The sequence below is a fragment of the Lolium rigidum genome, chromosome 1 (assembly GCF_022539505.1).
Source record: "Lolium rigidum isolate FL_2022 chromosome 1, APGP_CSIRO_Lrig_0.1, whole genome shotgun sequence".
In the NCBI taxonomy this organism is placed as follows: domain Eukaryota; kingdom Viridiplantae; phylum Streptophyta; class Magnoliopsida; order Poales; family Poaceae; genus Lolium; species Lolium rigidum.
The window spans coordinates 362,520,455-362,542,075 of NC_061508.1; the positions used below are offsets into that span (position 1 = coordinate 362,520,455).

Consider the following 21,621-nt stretch of genomic DNA (forward strand, 5'->3'; position numbering starts at 1 on the left):
GTGGAGTGGGGGGCTGCAAAGTTCAAATCCTTGATATCCTTAGTCCCGGCAAGGCCTGCGTGAAATATCTGCTCCACATGCTTATAGGTTGGCCTTGTTGTTTCATTAAACCAGCGAGATTTGGCCTTCCAATTGGTTGTTGCACTTCCCTGATCCTTCCTTGAGCCTGTTAAACAAATACTTGTGCCTCCTGCCAACGATCTCAAATCCTGAACTTTTCCCTTGTTGCTGCCCTTGCATCCTGCTTAGCCATCACACACAGCCTGTCAACCCTTTGCATTACTGCCTTTCCTTTTGGTTGGCCTAGCTATTGTTCTTCCTACAAAAGGATGCAGTTCACTTCATGAGCATGAGAGAGAGCCTTGCTGCTACATCCAGACTCCAAGACTGTCTTCCCCAGAATTCTCCGATAGTTCGGGCCCTATCCACTGCTCTGAAATGAGTAATGGGTGCTGAGGAGAGATATACGCAAGCCGCATCCCGTTCAGTGCCCTTGCTGATATATGGAGATTCCGACTGTTCATGAGCAATAACCAGAGGAGAGTGAAGATGCGAGATAAGCAGCTGCTGCAGCATGAGACGCCAATTTTCAGGTGAGTGAATCTTCATGTGAATTGCTCCGTGTTTGCTTCTCGCAATCCTCTATTGGCCCAGCATCCAGCATCGCTCTCTTCCTCTCTTACTCTGCAGTCAGGCATATCATAATTACCATGCAAATAGTAGAATCAAGTTTATTTTAGTTCAAATTTCATGTAATAATTAACTCACCCATGCAAACAATATCGGCGATGGGCCTGACCTTTGACTCTGATTGTTTCAGGAATGGAAACTGATTTATTTGGTACTAGTAGAATCCTCTTTGCCTTGTTGGAGAAAGAGGGCGTAACCATCATTAGAGAGCTAGAAAGTGAAGGTTCTGTTCAGAAGCTAGCTAAAATACTGCTGAAAGCTAGTGGGCGAAGGCTTTTGAACGACACCTTGATAGATCCAATGGACAAGTATTCCGAACAATATAGCAAGGAATCACTTCGGAGAACAATCATGGAACATGATGAGGTCTTCAGACAACAGGTAACAAGGAGTAATTTTTCTATTCATCATTTATCTCATAAAGCACCAGATTTACAAGACATCTATACAGCATTACAAAAAAAGGAATTGTGACAGTAAGGAAATCAAAGTTAAAATACCAGATTAAAATTTGAGACTCTTGAATTCGAAAGATGTGCTTGCAGTCATCAATAAGAATATTATTAACAGGTGTGTTCCAGCTATACGATATAATGCAGTGCATAGTACTGTTAACCTGCATCGACATTAGGCATTCATCTGAGAAGTTGCTGAGCAATTTTTATGCTGCTCTGTGATTGTCTTGTCATTCTGCACATCATAATTTTACATTCATGTTCTCTTGCATCAGGTGCACGAACTGCATCGGCTATATAGTGTACAGAGATCACTGATGGCTGAATTAGGTGGTGAGAAGCACAGTTTCCAATCCAGAACAGAAGAAACTAGAGAAATGATGCAGGGCCACAGGTCAAACCTGAAGAATAGTCCCTGTACATCAGAGACCAGCCAATCTGCTCGTCTTGCTGGTGCACAATACTCTGCTCCTAGACAAGTACCTGAACATTTTTTTCTTCAAGAATGCAAGCCCGTGTCATGCTTAAACCTCTTCAACGAAGAAACCTCGAGAAGCCAAGAAGGAAGACCAGAAAGCAGTAAATCAGTTCAAGATGAAAGTTGGAGCGTTTCTATGGAAAGTGATCTTGACCTCAAGCTAACCATTGCGCCCAGTTCACATGAAACAAAAGCACCACACTGGCTCTTCTCAGATAACAGGGAAAGAAAACCTTCTGGTCATCATCGATGACAACTGGCATCTTAGATCAGTTAGTTATACATGGAACAAGAAGCAATGGGATCAACACCTAGGAAGACAGAGTATCCTAACAATGGACCACAACACTTCCAAGCTATCTCACAAGAAATCATATCTCCCTGACATGCTGCCCTGAAATTTTGATCCAAACTATGCCTCGGTCACTGGTCACAAGTAACCTGTATGCAAAAGTATAAAGCTTCTCACTTCTCAGGTTATCAAGCACAAGAACTTGCTAGGAGCACGCCAATCTAGTGTGAAGATAGCAAACATTGGCAGCAATTCATTTCTTATTTTTCTTCCCACTATTACTCAGACTGAAAGAGACAAGAACGAGTAGGAAATTACTAGACTTCCATCCTCCTGCAATACGTATATTTACCAATGCCCTGAAAGGAGTTTTGGCTAACCTACCATGCGCAGTGCTTTGTTATTTGCATTCTTGTTTATCTGCATCACCCATGTAAGTTCACGTACAGAAGTTCAGAATGATTGTGGGACCTTTTGCAATCAAACACCAAAGTTCCTATTCTGCCATGTTATTTGTTTATCTGCTTTCACCAGAATCCACCACATGAGCATTCTCCATCTTTGAAATGATGGAATCTCATATTGTCTCTGACTATAATGTCAACATGCTCAACTCTTGAAACTAGTCGCATAAACAAATGACAGTCCTCACAGATCCTTAGATTTTTTACTATTCGAATTGTGCATCTAGATCCAAGAGTCAGCAATCCAAACAAGAGAGCAAGTTTCTCACTGTGCCCCATTAAAATCCGCTCTTTCTCTCCATTGCTCACATCATAAACAATAGAACTCAGGATTGGCACATAACCAGCTTGCTTCAGTTTTGCTACTAGCTCTATTAATGCCTTCTTTATTTCATTGGTCCTCGGATGTGAGTTATCACCAGCAAAGAATTGATGGACCAGACCGTCTCTACCTTCAAACCAGCTCACAGCAGGATCCTTTTTCAGCCTCCGGCTTCTCATTAGCTTCCGAACCTTGGAGACTTCATCCCATTTTCCTGCCGATGCAAGTGTATTCGATAACAGCACGTAGTTCCCTATACCCTCTGGCTCAAGCTTAAAAAGATGCTCAGCCGCAACCTTGGCAACTTCAGTATTCCCATGGATCCGACAAGCCCCAAGCAGCGCTCCCCACACACCACCGTGAGGCTCCACGGACATTGACCTCACAAGACCAAAAGCTTCATCCACCAATCCAGCACGGCCAAGCAAATCGACCATACAAGTATAGTGATCTGGAGTTGGCAATATCCCATATTTGTCCTTCATCTGCGCAAAGTAGTAGCGCCCATCTCTAACCATCCCTGCATGGCTGCAAGCTGTCAACAGCCCTATGAAGGTCACATGGTTGGGCACCACATCAGCCCTCCTAACCATGTCCTTGAACAAAGCAATCGCCTCCATTGCCCTCCCATGAGCAGCTAGGCCAACAATCATTGAGCTATACGTGTACACATTCTTCTCCTGCATCCCGTAAAAAACACTGCGTGCTTCATCGATAAGCCCGCACTTTGCAAACATATCCACCAACCCCGACCCGACAACCACGTTGCTCCCAAAACCACCCCTCTCCGCGATCTCCTTAACCCAAGCGGCACGCCTCACCGCACCAAGCTGAGCGCAAGCCGAGATCGCACCCGTCAAGGAGACCTCGTCAATGCCCACGCCGAGCGCGGCCATCCGCTCAAACACTTCCAACGCCTTCATCGGCATGGAGTTTTGAGCGTACCCGGTCACCATCGCTGTCCATGCCACCAAGTCCTTCTCCGGGCACTGCGCGAACACCTCCTCCGCGGAACCCATGTCCCCGCTCCTGGAATACGCCACCACGATGCTTGTCCAGGAGATGGCATCCTTCACCACCATTTCATCGAACACCTTACGTGCAGCGGTTACGTCGCCACAGGCGACGTAGGCGCCGATCAGGGAGTTCTCGACATACCGGTGCTTGTCGAACCCGCCGACGAGGATCGAGACCGCGTGCGCGGCCTCGGCGGCGGGGAGGGAGCGGGCGGCCGCGGCGGACTTGGCGAGCGGGGAGAAGGCGAACGGGAGGAAGGGGAGGTGGCCGCCGTGGGTGATGCCGAGGAGGCGGGAGAAGACGCGGAAGGGGGTCAGCGGCGGCTGCGTGAGGAGCGCGAAGCGGAGGAGCGCGGCGGCGAGGAAGGGGTCCGGCGGCGAGTGCGCGGAGAAGACGGAGAGCGCGTAGGGGAGCGGGGCGGGAGGGGGCGGGAGCGCGGCGAGGCGGCGGAGGAGGCGGGAGAGGAGGTAGGGCTGGGAGCGGGGCTGCAGCGGGAGGCGGACGAGGAGCGCGTGGAGGCTGCGGAGGCGCCGGAGGGACGCGGAGGAGTCGATGGCTGAGAGAAGGAGCGAGGCGAGCGCGGGCGGTGGGAGGAGCGGCAGCGGCAGCGGCAGCGTGCTGGCGAGTGGCGGCGGCGGCGCGTGGAGGAGCAGTGCGGGTGGGGGACGCGGCCGGACGAGGTGCACCATGCCGGCATAGCCGTGCAGCGCGGCGGTGATGCGAGCGGTGTTCTAGGACGGCCGACGGCGGCGGGGTGGAGCTGCTGCTGCGCTTGCGGTGAGCCGCTTGTTCCGCGGGCGCCGGCGCGGCGGCGCGAGGCGAAAACTATTTTTGTTTCTCTGGGAAAGTGGGCTATTAGGGCCTAGTAAATTTGTCTGTTTCATTGGGCTGGTCACATACGAATTGGGTTGGCTTGGTTCGGTCCTGGGCCTCTTTCTCTTGGTGTGTTTCGTTTCGAGTCCAATCCAATATGGTTTTGTTTGCTTATTTTTTTGGGCGAATGTGGGGTAAAGCAACTACCATTCCCCTATGAAAAGTGGAGAAGAAGCCAAGGTTAAAATAGCGCGCTATTTCTCCGTTAATACCACGCAATAGCATATTTGGAGGGTCTACGCTAAATTTTAGTAATTTCACTCGCTATGACGCTATTTGTGAAATAACATGATATATCGTGCTAAAACTTCATAGCGTTAGCGCGCTATTTTTTCAAGCAAAGTTACTTTCTCTTTTTCGTGATGATGGACTGCAATATGTTGGTTCCTCTTCTAGATTAGAACTTAATATCGCTAATGCTTATGATTCTTAATAAATAATTTATACTATGTTGTTGTCTTATGGAATACTGATGTTAGCCTTCTAAAAATCGAGATCTATTTGTTGTATGTGGCTATGTATGTATGATTCAGTAATTTTTTGAACAAAATATCCAAACTTTTTAGCGAAATCCTTTATTTTTAGACTACATTTGATATTTTTTTCAAAACTTTATTTGAAATATAGCATGCAATTAGCACGATATAGCGTCCATAGCGTTTGAAGGAGACCAACGCTATTTCATTTAGCACGCTATTTTAAACCTTGAATTTTAGCAACCATCCAAGCAAGCTTCAAAAATATTCATGGTTAAAAGTTGATAGAGTCGATTTTACTCACAACCCAGACAAGATTGTACTAAAATCTAGCATCACAACTCCCCATAACCTAGATATATTTGTCTTCCTTAAAGATATCTTCATTCCCGAAGAAAAACAAAACCCATTTTCCAAGATATAAATGTATGTGCTCTACCGCTTTCACTACAGCAAATAGCGTGCCTTCCCATAACCTAGATATATTTGTCCTCCCCACGGTTAGGCAAATAGCGTGCCTTCCCACTAGGCACGGTTTGCCACACTTGTTCACAAACACTAGCACTGCCTTTTTTTTTTCCACCTCACTTCTCTAGAGAGGGCTAAAAAAGAGATTATCTTTGATCTCCTACTTCCTAAAAGGTTCACCCAAGCCAACAAGGTTGTGCATATGATATTCTAGATTTCTCCAATCAAGGAAACATAGAATCGGCATGTGCTCTCACGCCTCATCAAGGTCTCGCACCTCTTGGATTAGGGCAAGGCTTCATGTTTTGTTTTAGCGACTAGTTGGACCCGACATTCTCCATGTTCCATCTTGATGTGTAACCTTGTTCTAGGAATAGCATAGTGTTTAATAGACTGACTTAAGTGGATTTGAAGCAGGTGTGCAAAGTAATATTGCCATACCTGAGGAACTTGAAAGTTCCTTTCAAGGATCAGACCTGGAAAGAGGTGGATTCGTTTGTGGAAATCCCGATGAAACTAATCAAGGCATCCCTCGAACTGACATCAAGCTAAAGTGCACCAGCTTCGAGTGGATTTCCTCCTGGACTCCTACCTCCAAGATCGAGCATGGTGGGGGGCTTCTCTGGCTTACCTGAAGGAGCATCCAGAGGAAGAAGCCTCGGTCCATGTTGTGATTTGATGCTTGTTTCAAGAAGTTTAGCTACTAGTTGTGCTTTGGTTGCTGGTGATAGTGTATGTAGGTGATGGATGTTGTCTTAGCTGGTTTCTGGGAGTTGCAAAGTTGATCTACTCCAATAAGCATTGTCTGAAGGATCCGTTCCCCTTGCCACGCATCGACCAAATCATTGATTCGACGGCAGGGGCGGAACTTCTGTGTTTTCTTGACGCATATTCCGGGTATCACCAGATCCGGATGAAGAAGTCCGACCAAAAGGCGACCTCGTTCATCACACCCTTTGGCACTTACTGCTATGTCACAATGCCTTTTGGTTTGAAAAATGCAGGTGCCACCTACCAACGTATGATGCAGCGATGCTTGAAAGACCAGATTGGTCGGAACATACACGCATACGTCGACGACATCGCGGTCATGACCCATAAAGGATCCGATCTGATCAGCGACCTCACAGAAACCTTCAAAAATCTCCGACGGTACAAGATGATGTTAAATCCGCTGAAGTGCATCTTTGGCGTACCAGCCGGAAAACTCCTTGGCTTCATCGTGTCTCACAGAGGAATCGAAGTAAACCCGGAGAAAATCAAGGCAATCCTGTGCATCAAAAGGCCAACTTGTCTCAAAGATGTGCGACGACTAATTGGTTGCGTTGCAGCAATTAGTAGGTTTGTTAGCCGTCTTGGCGAGAAGGCACTACCTCTATACAAGTTGCTGAAGAAAACAGAAAAATTTGTTTGGGACGACGCAGCAGATGCAGCACTTCGATCAGGGGTTGAAGGACATACTCACCTCCCCACCTATTTTAGCAGCTCCAGAAGAGTCAGAACCCATGCTCCTATGCCTGGCAGCTTCCAACAAGGTCATCAGTCTCGTTATCGTGGTGGAGCGAAAGGAAGAAGGTCATGAATACGGAGTCCACAGGACAGTCTATTACATTAGCGAGGTGCGGACGGAATCCAAACAGCGATACCCTCACTTTTAGAAGCTAGCTTACGGTGTGTTCCTAGGTAGCCGGAAGCTGAGACACTACTTCCAGGAGCATCCCATGACAGTTGTGAGCAAAGCTCCATTGTCAACCATTCTTAACAACGCTGACGCAACAGGACGCATAGCAAAGTGGGGCATAGAACTATCCGCCTTCGACATCAACTACAAAGCCAGAACCTCGATCAAGTCCCAAATTTTGGCGGATTTCGTCACTGATTGGACCGAGGCTCCGGATGGCGAACCTGAGCCGGAACCTGAAACTTGGGTCATGCACTTCGACGGATCCAAGCAACATCAAGGCTCGGGGGCTGGAGTTACCTTGAAGTCCCCAACCGGAGAAGAACTGCAGTACGTTCTGCAGATTCACTTCGAAGCTACAAACAACATGGCGAAATACGAGGCTCTACTACATGGTCAGCGCATCGCTAAGGAAATTGGGATCAAGCACATCATATGCTGTGGCGATTCCGACTTGGTGGCACAACAAGTAGCCGGAACCTGGAACGCCAGAAACTCCATCATGGCGGCTTACAGAGACGAAGTTTATGAGATCGCCAAGTGCTTCCTCGGATATGAAGTCAAGTACGTCAGGAGAGATGATAACACAGCGGCGGATATGTTGTCCAAGCTCGGATCCGGTCGGAAACCCATTCCGCCCGGAATCTTTCTTGAGCACCTACGGATACCCTCGGTGAAGGGCGCTAACCCTGAAAATCCAGATGTGGCAGTGTCTCCGGCTAAGGAGGTGATGGTAATCACTTCGGCTTGGACCAAGCCTTTCCTGGACTACCTCATTGACCGCAATAAGTTGTCGGAGGACGAAGTCCTCGCACGAGCAAGATCCTACACAATAGTTGATGGACAGCTCTACAAGCAAAGCGCAAACGGGGTATTTCTGAAATGCGTCTCAAACCAACATGGCATCGAAATCCTCAGAGAGATCCATGCAGGGGATTGCGGGCATCACGCCGCTCCCAGGTCCCTCGTTACAAAAGCTTTCCGGCAAGGATTTTACTGGCTCACAGCTAAAGAAGATGCTGAGAAAATAGTGAAAACCTGCAGAGGTTGTCAGTACTATGCTACTCAACCAAATGCTCCGGCTCAGGAGCTGAAGACCATCCCTATCACTTGGCCGTTCGCGGTCTGGGGGCTTGACATGGTTGTAAAACTGAAGAAATCATCTCCTGGCGGTTTTGAGTACCTCTTGGTCGCTATTGACAAGTTCAGTAAGTGGATCGAGGCAAAGCCAGTGAGAAAAGTCGATGGTGCTACGACACTAAAATTCGTCTGCAGCCTCGTAGTGAGATACGGCGTCCCACACAGCATAATCACAAACAATGGCACGAACTTCGCTCAAGGAGACTGAAGGATTATTGCAATGACGTAGGGATCCGGCTTGACTTGGCATCTGCGGTGCATCCACAGTCCAATGGGCAGGTCGAGCGCGCCAATGGCCTCATACTAGCCTGAGTCAAACATCGCCTTGAAAAACCGCTGCGCCGCGCAGCCGGAGCCTAGACTGAGGAGTTAGATTCTGTTCTGTGGAGTTTACGAACTACCCCTAACTGATCAACTGGATTTACCCCTTCTTCCTAGTATATGGATCTGAAGCTGTGCTTCCCTCCGACATCATCCACGATTTCCCGCGAGTTTCTGCCTACAATGAAGATACCGCTGATGAGGCTAGACAGCTATCTGTGGACCTGATCGAAGAAGCTCGGAATTTAGTTGACCAACGCTCCACCATTTACCAGTAGAAACTCCGACGCTATCACAGTCGTCGGGTTCGGAACCGCTCGTTTAAGGAAGGTGACTTGGTCCTCCGCCTTCGACAGGTGAAAGAGCATAAGTTGCAATCTCCATGGGAAGGACCCTTCGTCATCAGCAAAGTGCTACATAACGGATCTTACTATCTCATTGATTTCCGAGAGTTAAAAGATAGACCCGCCAATTAGCACCGAAAATGCAAACGAGAGGATCCGGATGACATATACGGTGAAACGGATCGCCTTGGAATATAGCACAGCTACGTCCTTTCCACACTTAGCAATTTTCGCATTACATACTTTGTAATAGTTATACATGATCAATGAAATAAAGCATATGATTCACTCTTTGAGTCTTTTACCTCCTTTAGTTGTTCATTTTTGGATCGTGTATGTTTTCCGATTAAAACCGCAGAGCTGGATGTTTCCGCCTAGGCGTGTATAAAAGTTGTGATTTTCAAAATCGTCCTTTAGGATGTAAGCTTAAGTTTTCTGGTGGAAGAGTTTTTTGTTGCGAACTTATGGATTCCTGGCAGCGATTTCCGGAACCTCGGCTGGGGGCTTGTTTCCGCGGTTATTGATGGACCGCCATTGGGCTTCGTCGCCGTCGGCGAGTTTTTTCGGGCTAAAGGTCTTCCGGTTCGTGGAAGGTCAAATAAGCAAGCCGGAAAACTTGGAAACTAGCACTTGCTTTTAAACAAACGAAACATGCATATAATGATAAAGGATAGCAGGATAAGTTTTTCCCGCCCACGCATTTGTTTCATCCTAGCTACTTAAGAATACTTAAGTTATATTACAAACCCTCGATGGGGCCAAAATGATGCCTTGTTTTTTCCGCATGAACAAGTTTTTTTACTTCTCCTTCACCGGAGACGAACGAGCTTCATCATCAGCTTGTGGTCTATCTTCCTCCGCTTCCTTAGACGGAGAAGGAACCACTTCATCATCACTATCTTTAGTATGCTTGGTCGGAGGAGAAGCGTCTGTTTCGTTGCCCTTGGACTTGTTCTTTTCAGCCTCTTTGGAGCTAGTCCAGGTGAACTCCTCAGATCTTGTTAGCCTGGCTGCCGCTTCGCGCTGCTTCTCCATCTCCGCCTCGAGAGGCTCGTCTTCCTGAAGCACGACTTTATCGTAGAATTCGTCATGACGAATGCGCCGAGCGACCCGGGTATCATAGCCACTGCAGGCATCCAGAAGAGCATTCGCATCCGCATTCGGAGGAATTCTAGTAGTGGCCAAGTTGATGTCAAGAGTGGGAGCATGCGTGTAGCACCCTACCTTTTAATAAAGGCAAGATACCTGTGTATAGTGCTATTCCCGGGATCACTGATAGCACACACATTACAAAATATAGTAATCACTGCAATAGTATCAAATTACTACATCGTTGATCCAGAGGGTACAATAAAAACTTACAAATTGCATAGTCAAATGGACTAGCTCAGAATAAACACAGCGGAAAGTAAATCAGCAATGAGCCTTCATCATCTTCATGTGCCACAGGCAGTCATGTTGGAATGTAGACTCGAGATCCTACCACGTACTTCTCCTCGAGAAAATCCCGCACGTTTGAATATGCAGCCCCACGAATGGAGGTCAGTACAATGATGTACTGGCAAATGACACTTATATAGTGGCTGTTTTGGGCATGACTATCTACATGATATTTGGCAAGTGGAGTTTAGGCAAATTTGCATAAAGCCAATTTTATCCTACATTTTATTTAAAACAAAACAGTTTGAAAATATTTGAATGATATTATGAAATCACACCATGGTTAAATCCTCCATGGGTTTTAGAATAATCACATGGTTACATCTCCCATGAGTTTTACAAAGGTTGATACAAAATTTTAAATACATTCAGAAAAGGTGATGAGATTCTTCCGTACATTCCTTGCCTAGGAGCTCAAATTGTCCATAACCGGGGACACGGCTAAGATCTTAGGTTTAACTCTCGAGAGGTTGTGCACTTTCACCTTACGACCCACCCTTCCCAAGAGAAGAAAGAGACAAGATCTTTCAGAAGGAGGCTTCAACCATAACCAGCTAGACCCGTTCCCGTTTGGTTGCAAGCCACATCATCATGTCTAGCAACAAGTTTGGCCTCACAACTTACTTAATCCCGGCAGAGCCCATAATACCATAAGGCTGCACTGGAAGCTATCTAAAACATGGACGACATATTAATCTCTTTAATCCCGAGTGGCCAACCACAAGTGCACTCTCGAGCGACGACAACCACAAAGTGGCCCTGAGTAGCCACTCAACCTATGCGTACCCTCAGGCGATGACAACCACGATATGGCCCTGAGTAACCACGTACCCTCAGGCGACGACAACCACAAAGTGGCCCTGAGTAGCCACGTACCCTCAGGCGACGACAACCACACCGTGGCCCTGAGTAGCCGCCCACCAAGCAATTACCAATCCACCCAGGTGATTCATTTAGGTTGTTAATTTTCATTCTCAATACTCACAATCCGAAACAATCAAAAACAGCAGTGGCATTTTGTTATTGCTAGGCATACTAAGAATACTAGCAATGGTTCAAGGGAGTAGCTACACACTACTAGGGTTTGCTAAGCATAGCATAATACTTTTCTTTTGAAATCAAAATCCTACCATGCATACTAGTTTCAAAACACTAATGCATATATAAAATAAGTAGGATTTGAATGTCACTTGCCTTTTTGGTAGTCGAAGCGCGTTCACTTCTCTTAATCAAAATACGTGCCTTTCCGTACAAACTATAACATAGAATATAGCACAACATAAACACACCATTCAACAACAACATCATAATCAAACAAGACAACAATCGGAAATCGCTCTATGGTACTAAGGTGTGGCATGAGGTTTGGCTTGCAGGATATGGCAGTGAGAGTTTGGACGGAAAGTCACATGATTAAAAAGAATTGGATAATCTAAGATATAAATGAAGAATATTTATGCTTTACAAAAGCATGAAAAAGAATTTGGAACGGCTTATGTGAATTGAATCACATAAGTGACAAATAGTGCAACAACAATACTACTCGAATAAGTGTGACAACAATTACTCAAAATAGTATGAACTACACATAGGTTTGGGTATAAACAATAGAGTTACTCAATTTACTCATTTGTAAGTTGAATAATTTTAAACTAAGTCAAAGGAATGAATGAAAAACAATTTGGATAGACACGATATTGATTCAAGGTAAAGTGTCTAGTGGTATTGGTGTGTGGATGTGATCATAAGTTTCACCTTCACAAAAGAATCATGTTGAGGAAGGATTATAGAAATCGCTAATGGACATATACTCAAATTCTCATATTTGAATTTGAATATTTGCAAAGTGATTCAAATATTTTGGACGGTGGTGCTATTGGATGAAGTACTGTAAAACAAGGTTTATGCAATTGACATAGTGTGACAACACTCATCAGAGTAGCACAAGGTCACACATAGCATTGGATATGAACTAATGATATAATTGAACTACTCAAATAACTCATTTGAAAGTTTGAATAGTTCGAACTAAGTGGAAGGGTTGAATGACATGAATGATATCGGGATTTGGTTCGTGGAGACTAATGGATAACAAAGGTTCATCACATGTGATATGGGGTAAAGTATCTCCACCCCACTAGAGCAAGATAAAAATCTAAACTAGGACATATCACACTTTACTCAAATAGCTCAATTGTTATTTGAATAATATGAACTAGACAACCAGGGGTAAGCTATGCATTATCTGTGAACATGATAAGGAATTATAATGGTCCTGGAAGATGGGTATGATCATAAGAATCATTTGGGTAAAAGGAACTATGTCGAAACCAGTTATAGGGCTACACTTTTCACGAAAAGTTATTAGAAGAAGTTTTCCGGATGGAAGAACTTTCTACACGGAAGTTGTAGAGAATTCCATTACAAGCGTATCGCCAAAAGAATCTCTCGAAAAAAGTTTGTAGGATTTATTTTGGAGCCAAAGTTACGGATCAAAGAGGTACCGCAAAAATAAAGTGGGCGAAACCGCCACGCAAAATTTCTAACATGATCTACATGATTTGCTGATTCCGATGGTATAGGGTTTGTTGAAATCCGACTTGTAGAACTCAAGATATGAATTTTACAAAACTAGACCTAAGTGGTTAAAGTTCTGATGATGTACGAAAAGTTGTCCGAACAAGTTGCTCAGATGGAAAAACTTTCTACATGAAAGTTATAAAGGATCTGGATCTAATTACAAACTTAACGGAAGAACCACTATTCTAAACGGAGGTGTAGATCTAACGAAATAAAATTGCGAAATTGTACGACAATACACATAAAAGAACAATCTAAAAAAATTATTACCGCGCGAGGGATGCGTCGAGTGGCGGTATTTCCCAAATAGCATTGCGGATCTTGCGTCACAAACAGCTGCGTCGCCAGAGAAAAAAAAAAAGGCGCGTGGGGAGACATAGAGGCGCCGGGCGCTGATGTGTTGGCTGCCCAAGGTGGTCTTTATATAGGCTGGGGCTGGAGAGATTTTATCTAAGGAGGCGAGGTGGGACTAAATAGAATAGGAAAAAGGACAGGCGCGATCGGGAGCTGGTGGCGGCGTGCGTGCACGGGGTGGCCTGGCTGGGGCGAGGCCGGGTGGAGTGGGCCGTGGTGGCGTGGTAGGCTGGGGGCGGGGTGCTGGGCCGGGGCGAGCGGGGCGCGAAGCACGCGGGCGTCACGCGCGTGGCAGCAGCTTGGCCGTGCTGGGCCTGTTTCGGCCGCGCGCCTTTGTTTGTTTTTTTTTTAACACAAAATTTGGAAATGCGTTTTGGGGCTCTAAATAAAATCGGAAAAATACAAATGAGGTACCGTTGGATTCGTTATGAAAAAATACTTTAATATGAGACTAAATTTGAAACAAAAAAATAAACTTTATAAAACCAAAATTTGACATACATGTCTATGTAGCTATAGTGCCTTTTTGGGGTTTAAGGTTTTCTCAAAAATAAAATATTTTATAAGTTTCAAAAACTCCGAACAAAATAGAGTATTGATTAGAAAATCTTTTGAAACTAAAGTTTATGAAAACTACAATATTTTTGCAAAAACCTTTTTAATATCCATTTGTGAAAATAAAATAATTATCATATGCATTTGGTCTATATTGCTACTTAGTCATTATTTTGAAAATAGAGTTTTTTTTAGGATTTTGTTTTCTCAAATACAAATCCATTAAGGATTTGAAAACATTGAAAGCAAAGTTATGTTTAATTTTTAAAATACTTTAAAACCAGAAGTCTTTAAAAACACTATTTTGGGATTAACCTGTAAATAACTTTAAAAAGTTTTAATTCTTTGTGAATTTTCAATCAGGTTCAAACCATCAAGCATTAAATTTATTTTTATTTGACATTCCAAAATTTAGAAAATTTCGGGATGTGACAGACTACCACCCTTAAAAGAAATCTCGTCCTCGAGATTTGAGAAAGGCTAGAAAGAAAAGGTTTTGGGTCCAGGTCTTCTAATAGGTTCATGCTCACTATTGCTTCCTTTTCAAACATCTCCGAGGAGATTTCGAATGTTAACCTTGGGCTTTGAAAACGTTGCACTAAACCATATACGGTTATATCCATCAATGGTATCCATTCTTATGAGAGTACTCATCCCATGGGTATTTATCTTTTACAGGACTATACTCAGGGGAAACTCCTTGTGATTCCTTCTCCAAATACCATCTCATGCAGCATCTGGCGTCAAAATCATAATCCAAGGATACGGCTTCTACCACCCTTAAAAGAGACTTTTGTTAGGTGGTCTTAGGTCTTGGGTTTAGGCTAAGCTCATCTTGGATATGACTTGGCACATCCGAGGATATGACTTGACAATAGGTCATATTTGGAAAACGTCTTTGGCTTAGGGCTTCTGAGTTAAAATCAAATAGGTAGTTGTTTATTCACACATAGTAAACAACATTTCTCTCCAAGGTGTGTCGAATAGGTTTCTTCATAGTAAGGCTTCTAATCCAAATGGTTGGTTGTTGAACTACTTTTAACAACGATGGGTCACTCTTTGGGTCAATAAGGAGACCAAGAGGAGAGGACTTCATGACATCTTTCATCTTTTGTACGTTGGTATCTCTGACAACTTTCCACCACTCTTCATCTAGTGGCTAGATCTTCAAACTAAACGTAGTCCTACGCTTGGCAACACTTGCCTACTATAAGGGTATAATATTTATCCATCCTAGGGTTTTGGCTTATCAGCGATGACTCTCTTGTAGGTATGTCTCTCTAGATTCGCAAAGTCAACATTACGAAAGCGCATAATAAGAGTAGTAGGAAGGGTGATCAATCCATCCTGTACCCAGATCATTACTCCGTATTTGATTTATTGAATCTCGTATTCTAACACTTGGTCAACCTCACAAACTTAAAAAAAAATCATGGAGAATTGAATCAATGTTTCAATCCCCATTATTAAATTGTTTAGAAAATACTTCTATCGATCCTTAGCTAGGGTTTTGCGTATCTCACACTCCATGCTATTCATCTTGATAGGAACATCAAGGTTGGTTTTACTAATGTTGTCTTCATGGCGAGTTGCCGAGAAAACATTCTCTGGGTTGGATATAGATGAGAATAGATAGAAAGATTCTAAAGAAGATTCCTACCCAACACCGCAGATCATAGCAATTTAGCAAACAACAATCATCTAACAAGCATCAAGCAACATGGTTTAACACAAACAAACTAGCATGGTCATACCTCAATTTGGTATGATCAATATTTTGTTACTTTATCGTTGGTTCGCTAAAAGATAGCTAATGGTGGTCTACTCTATTTCTGCTTTGGATGTATCAAGATTCTATTCTAGTCCTTCAGTGTATCTTCGTGTGTTGTGCAGTCTGCATCGAAGTCTTTCTTCAAATTCTTCATTGGTCTTCCATGAAACACTTCTTGCGGAGTCGAAGAATATCACATGAAGCATCAGTTCCAACTTCAGGCACACGGTCTTCATCGGTCCTTGTTAATAGTTTTGATAAGGGGGTCATCTAAAGAAAGGAAGAAAACAATTTTGACAATGGTGTAGATGAGAATACAAGAGGTTTCACAAAGCAAACGTCTTTTTTTTTGAAATAGGATTAGACAAATTTTTCATCCTAGGGACTTCCTATTTCTAATCCAAACCTAGGGTCTCGATCCTACAGGCAACACTATGCTCTGATACCATTCTGTAGCACCCTACCTTTTAATAAAGGCAAGATACCTGTGTATAGTGCTATTCCGGGATCACCGATAGCACACACATTACAAAATATAGTAATCATCGCAATAGTATCAAATTACTACATCGTTGATCCGGAGGGTACAATAAAAACTTACAAATTGCATAGTCAAATGGACTAGCTCGGAATAAACACGATGGAAAGTAAATCAGCAATGAGCCTTCATCATCTTCATGTGCCACAGTGCAATCATGTTGGAATGTAGACTCGAGATCCTACCACGTACTTCTCCTCGAGAAAATCCTCGCACGTTTGAATATGCAGCCCCACGAATGGAGGTCGATACAATGATGTACTGGCAAATGACACTTATATAGTGGTCTGTTTTGGGCATGACTATCTACATGATATTTGGCAAGTGGAGTTTAGGCAAATTTGCATAAAGCCAATTTTATCCTACATTTTATTTAAAACAAAACAGTTTGAAAATATTTGAATGATATTATGAAATCACACCATGGTTAAATCCTCCATGGGTTTTAGAATAATCACATGGTTACATCTCCCATGAGTTTTACAAAGGTTGATACAAAATTTTAAATACATTCAGAAAAGGTGATGAGATTCTTCCGTACATTCCTTGCCTAGGAGCTCAAATTGTCCATAACCGGGGACACGGCTAAGATCTTAGGTTTAACTCTCGAGAGGTTGTGCACTTTCACCTTACGACCCACCCTTCCCAAGAGAAGAATGAGACAAGATCTTTCAGAAGGAGGCTTCAACCATAACCAGCTAGACCCGTTCCCGTTTGGTTGCAAGCCACATCATCATGTCTAGCAACAAGTTTGGCCTCACAACTTACTTAATCCCGGCAGAGCCCATAATACCATAAGGCTGCACTGGAAGCTATCTAAAACATGGACGACATATTAATCTCTTTAATCCTGAGTGGCCAACCACAAGTGCACTCTCAGGCGACGACAACCACAAAGTGGCCCTGAGTAGCCACTCAACCTATGCGTACCCTCAGGCGATGACAACCACGATATGGCCCTGAGTAACCACGTACCCTCAGGCGACGACAACCACAAAGTGGCCCTGAGTAGCCACGTACCCTCAGGCGACGACAACCACACCGTGGCCACTGAGTAGCCGCCCACCAAGCAATTACCAATCCACCCAGGTGATTCATTTAGGTTGTTAATTTTCATTCTCAATACTCACAATCCGAAACAATCAAAAACAGCAGTGGCATTTTGTTATTGCTAGGCATACTAAGAATACTAGCAATGGTTCAAGGGAGTAGCTACACACTACTAGGGTTTGCTAAGCATAGCATAATACTTTTCTTTTGAAATCAAAATCCTACCATGCATACTAGTTTCAAAACACTAATGCATATATAAAATAAGTAGGATTTGAATGTCACTTGCCTTTTGGTAGTCGAAGCGCGTTCACTTCTCTTAATCAAAATACGTGCCTTTCCGTACAAACTATAACATAGAATATAGCACAACATAAACACACCATTCAACAACAACATCATAATCAAACAAGACAACAATCGGAAATCGCTCTATGGTACTAAGGTGTGGCATGAGGTTTGGCTTGCAGGATATGGCAGTGAGAGTTTGGACGGAAAGTCACATGATTAAAAAGAATTGGATAATCTAAGATATAAATGAAGAATATTTATGCTTTACAAAAGCATGAAAAAGAATTTGGAACGGCTTATGTGAATTGAATCACATAAGTGACAAATAGTGCAACAACAATACTACTGAATAAGTGTGACAACAATTACTCAAAATAGTATGAACTACACATAGGTTTGGGTATAAACAATAGAGTTACTCAATTTACTCATTTGTAAGTTGAATAATTTTAAACTAAGTCAAAGGAATGAATGAAAAACAATTTGGATAGACACGATATTGATTCAAGGTAAAGTGTCTAGTGGTATTGGTGTGTGGATGTGATCATAAGTTTCACCTTCACAAAAGAATCATGTTGAGGAAGGATTATAGAAATCGCTAATGGACATATACTCAAATTCTCATATTTGAATTTGAATATTTGCAAAGTGATTCAAATATTTTGGACGGTGGTGCTATTGGATGAAGTACTGTAAAACAAGGCTTATGCAATTGACATAGTGTGACAACACTCATCAGAGTAGCACAAGGTCACACATAGCATTGGATATGAACTAATGATATAATTGAACTACTCAAATAACTCATTTGAAAGTTTGAATAGTTCGAACTAAGTGGAAGGGTTGAATGACATGAATGATATCGGGATTTGGTTCGTGGAGACTAATGGATAACAAAGGTTCATCACATGTGATATGGGGTAAAGTATCTCCACCCCACTAGAGCAAGATAAAAATCTAAACTAGGACATATCACACTTTACTCAAATAGCTCAATTGTTATTTGAATAATATGAACTAGACAACCAGGGGTAAGCTATGCATTATCTGTGAACATGATAAGGAATTATAATGGTCCTGGAAGATGGGTATGATCATAAGAATCATTTGGGTAAAAGGAACTATGTCGAAACCAGTTATAGGGCTACACTTTTCACGAAAAGTTATTAGAAGAAGTTTTCCGGATGGAAGAACTTTCTACACGGAAGTTGTAGAGAATTCCATTACAAGCGTATCGCCAAAAGAATCTCTCGAAAAAAGTTTGTAGGATTTATTTTGGAGCCAAAGTTGCGGATCAAAGAGGTACCGCGAAAATAAAGTGGGCGAAACCGCCACGCAAAATTTCTAACATGATCTACGTGATTTGCTGATTCCGATGGTATAGGGTTTGTTGAAATCCGACTTGTAGAACTCAAGATATGAATTTTACAAAACTAGACCTAAGTGGTTAAAGTTCTGATGATGTACGAAAAGTTGTCCGAACAAGTTGCTCAGATGGAAAAACTTTCTACATGAAAGTTATAAAGGATCTGGATCTAATTACAAACTTAACGGAAGAACCACTATTCTAAACGGAGGTGTAGATCTAACGAAATAAAATTGCAAAATTGTACGACAATACACATAAAAGAACAATCTAAAAAAATTATTACCGCGCGAGGGATGCGTCGAGTGGCGGTATTTCCCAAATAGCGTTGCGGATCTTGCGTCACAAACAGCTGCGTCGCCAGAGAAAAAAAAAAAAGGCGCGTGGGGAGACATAGAGGCGCCGGGCGCTGATGTGTTTGAGGGCTGCCCAAGGTGGTCTTTATATAGGCTGGGGCTGGAGAGATTTTATCTAAGGAGGCGAGGTGGGACTAAATAGAATAGGAAAAAGGACAGGCGCGATCGGGAGCTGGTGGCGGCGTGCGTGCACGGGGTGGCCTGGCTGGGGCGAGGCCGGGTGGAGTGGGCCGTGGTGGCGTGGTAGGCTGGGGGCGGGGTGCTGGGCCGGGGCGAGCGGGGCGCGAAGCACGCGGGCGTCACGCGCGTGGCAGCAGCTTGGCCGTGCTGGGCCTGTTTCGGCCGCGCGCCTTTGTTTGTTTTTTTTTTAACACAAAATTTGGAAATGCGTTTTGGGGCTCTAAATAAAATCGGAAAAATACAAATGAGGTACCGTTGGATTCGTTATGAAAAAATACTTTAATATGAGACTAAATTTGAAACAAAAAAATAAACTTTATAAAACCAAAATTTGACATACATGTCTATGTAGCTATAGTGCCTTTTTGGGGTTTAAGGTTTTCTCAAAAATAAAATATTTTATAAGTTTCAAAAACTCCGAACAAAATAGAGTATTGATTAGAAAATCTTTTGAAACTAAAGTTTATGAAAACTACAATATTTTTGCAAAAACCTTTTTAATATCCATTTGTGAAAATAAAATAATTATCATATGCATTTGGTCTATATTGCTACTTAGTCATTATTTTGAAAATAGAGTTTTTTTTAGGATTTTGTTTTCTCAAATACAAATCCATTAAGGATTTGAAAACATTGAAAGCAAAGTTATGTTTAATTTTTAAAATACTTTAAAACCAGAAGTCTTTAAAAACACTATTTTGGGATTAACCTGTAAATAACTTTAAAAAGTTTTAATTCTTTGTGAATTTTCAATCAGGTTCAAACCATCAAGCATTAAATTTATTTTTATTTGACATTCCAAAATTTAGAAAATTTCGGGATGTGACAATGCGCTAGGCACATGGCCAAGTACATCTGAGCATCGCCTCGGGCGGAAGAATCTTGGAGGTCAACGACCAGTTCCGGTAGAAGAACCATCCGTTGAATAAGCTCGTGGACACTGCAGATTCGACTGTCCTTGATAGCCAGATTATGGCAGATCTTGCGACAAGCCAAGATCAGATCTTTGCAATCGTCTCCGGCCAGCTGGATCAGGTCATCACGCGGAAACAGTTCGCGCTGGGCTTCATCGTATCCAAGCGGATCTATAAAAGTCAAAAAAGTTTGCACAGGGTAAGACATCATTCAAAGATATGGAGAACTGTTATGGTGGAAAGATCCGGAAAATTACCCATGATATTGGCGTTGAGCAGGTACCAACCTTGCTCCGCTGTCTTCATGTAGATCCGGAGGTGTTTGACCTCTTCTTGAAGCTCTTTCAAGGATTCGTTGTCAATTCTCCTTTTCTCCATCAAAACAACATTTTTACGAATAAATTTGGAGTTCTTCTCAGCTAATTGCTTCTCCGCTAGCTCTCGTTTTTTCTCCGCCTCCTTCAGTTTAGACCCCAGGTCTTTGTGAGTGGAGCGCAGGGACTCGAGTTCGGAGGAAGCAGTGGCTAGGGAGGAAAAATGCACCTGTTTGCATAAACAAAAGTCAGTTCAAAGTCGGAACTTTTGAATAATTCAAAAGTGGTCGGAAACGTACTTTGTGCCTCCGACAGCTGTCTTTCTAGCTCAACAATTTTATCCTTGGCGTCCTTAAGTTTATACGCCTGCCCAAGGGTCACGCGGCGCTGCAGAGAGATGTTCTTATGAAGCTCATAGTGCATCGCTTGTTGTTCCTGTGGTGGTGCAAAATAAGATTAAGTTTCTATTATTCATGGTTAAGTGTAAATCTCTACGAAGCATCATTGCCGGAAAAATTTCCGACATGACGCTTGGGGGCTACCACGACACTTTAAATTTTCCCAGTATGGTTTACTCAAAAGTATCAAGGTGCTAACTATTACTAGTTTTCGCTTAGACACTTGGGGGCTACTGGAGAACACATCAGTTTACCTTGCGCTTAACGGGGAGCTAGTCGAAGAACTCGCCGATTGCATTTTTCTGGCTTTGAATCGCGAAATATTCAATATCAGCCTTACCCCATGCATTGTTTAGCTTGGAGTTCAGGAGGTCTTGCTCGAGTTCCCACTTCTCGTTCTCCGTAAGTTTGTTAAAGAATTTGTGCGAATATGCCTTCGGAGAAGAAAACAGATCAGAGGGATAACCAAAGTTTTCCGGAAATCCGACAACAT

At 43.2% G+C, this 21,621-nt stretch overlaps 2 protein-coding genes across 2 annotated transcripts; one reads left to right on the forward strand and one right to left on the reverse strand.

Annotated features, from left to right (window-relative positions):
• Window positions 1-11: 11 nt before the first annotated feature.
• Window positions 12-2,422, forward strand: LOC124703038. The gene is made up of 3 exons (XM_047235250.1): window positions 12-593; window positions 821-1,071; window positions 1,421-2,422. The coding sequence occupies exons 1-3, from the start codon at window positions 575-577 to the stop codon at window positions 1,874-1,876; spliced, it is 726 nt and encodes a 241-aa protein (XP_047091206.1). The 5' UTR covers window positions 12-574; the 3' UTR covers window positions 1,877-2,422.
• LOC124666042 (pentatricopeptide repeat-containing protein At5g44230-like) lies at window positions 2,255-21,153 on the reverse strand. The gene is made up of 5 exons (XM_047203392.1): window positions 21,030-21,153; window positions 20,674-20,940; window positions 20,418-20,587; window positions 9,846-10,080; window positions 2,255-4,274 (listed from the first exon to the last, which is right to left on the reverse strand). Exons 1-5 carry the CDS (start codon window positions 21,151-21,153, stop codon window positions 2,443-2,445), a joined length of 2,628 nt encoding a protein of 875 aa, XP_047059348.1. The 3' UTR covers window positions 2,255-2,442.
• Between the last annotated feature and the right edge of the window lie 468 nt (window positions 21,154-21,621).

Excerpts from the sequence above, each read along its gene's own strand:
- LOC124703038 (XM_047235250.1), top strand. Across the intron at positions 1,072-1,420 it reads ATGAGGTCTTCAGACAACAG|GTGCACGAACTGCATCGGCT; the intron begins GTAACAAGGAGT and ends CTCTTGCATCAG.
- LOC124666042 (XM_047203392.1), bottom strand. The coding sequence starts at position 21,153 with ATGCACTATGAGCTTCATAAGAACATCTCTCTGCAGCGCCGCGTGACC. Across the intron at positions 10,081-20,417 it reads ACGAGCTTATTCAACGGATG|GAAGACGAGCCTCTCGAGGC; the intron begins GTTCTTCTACCG and ends GTCGTGCTTCAG. Across the intron at positions 4,275-9,845 it reads ACAAGCTGATGATGAAGCTC|CCATCGACTCCTCCGCGTCC; the intron begins GTTCGTCTCCGG and ends TCCTTCTCTCAG.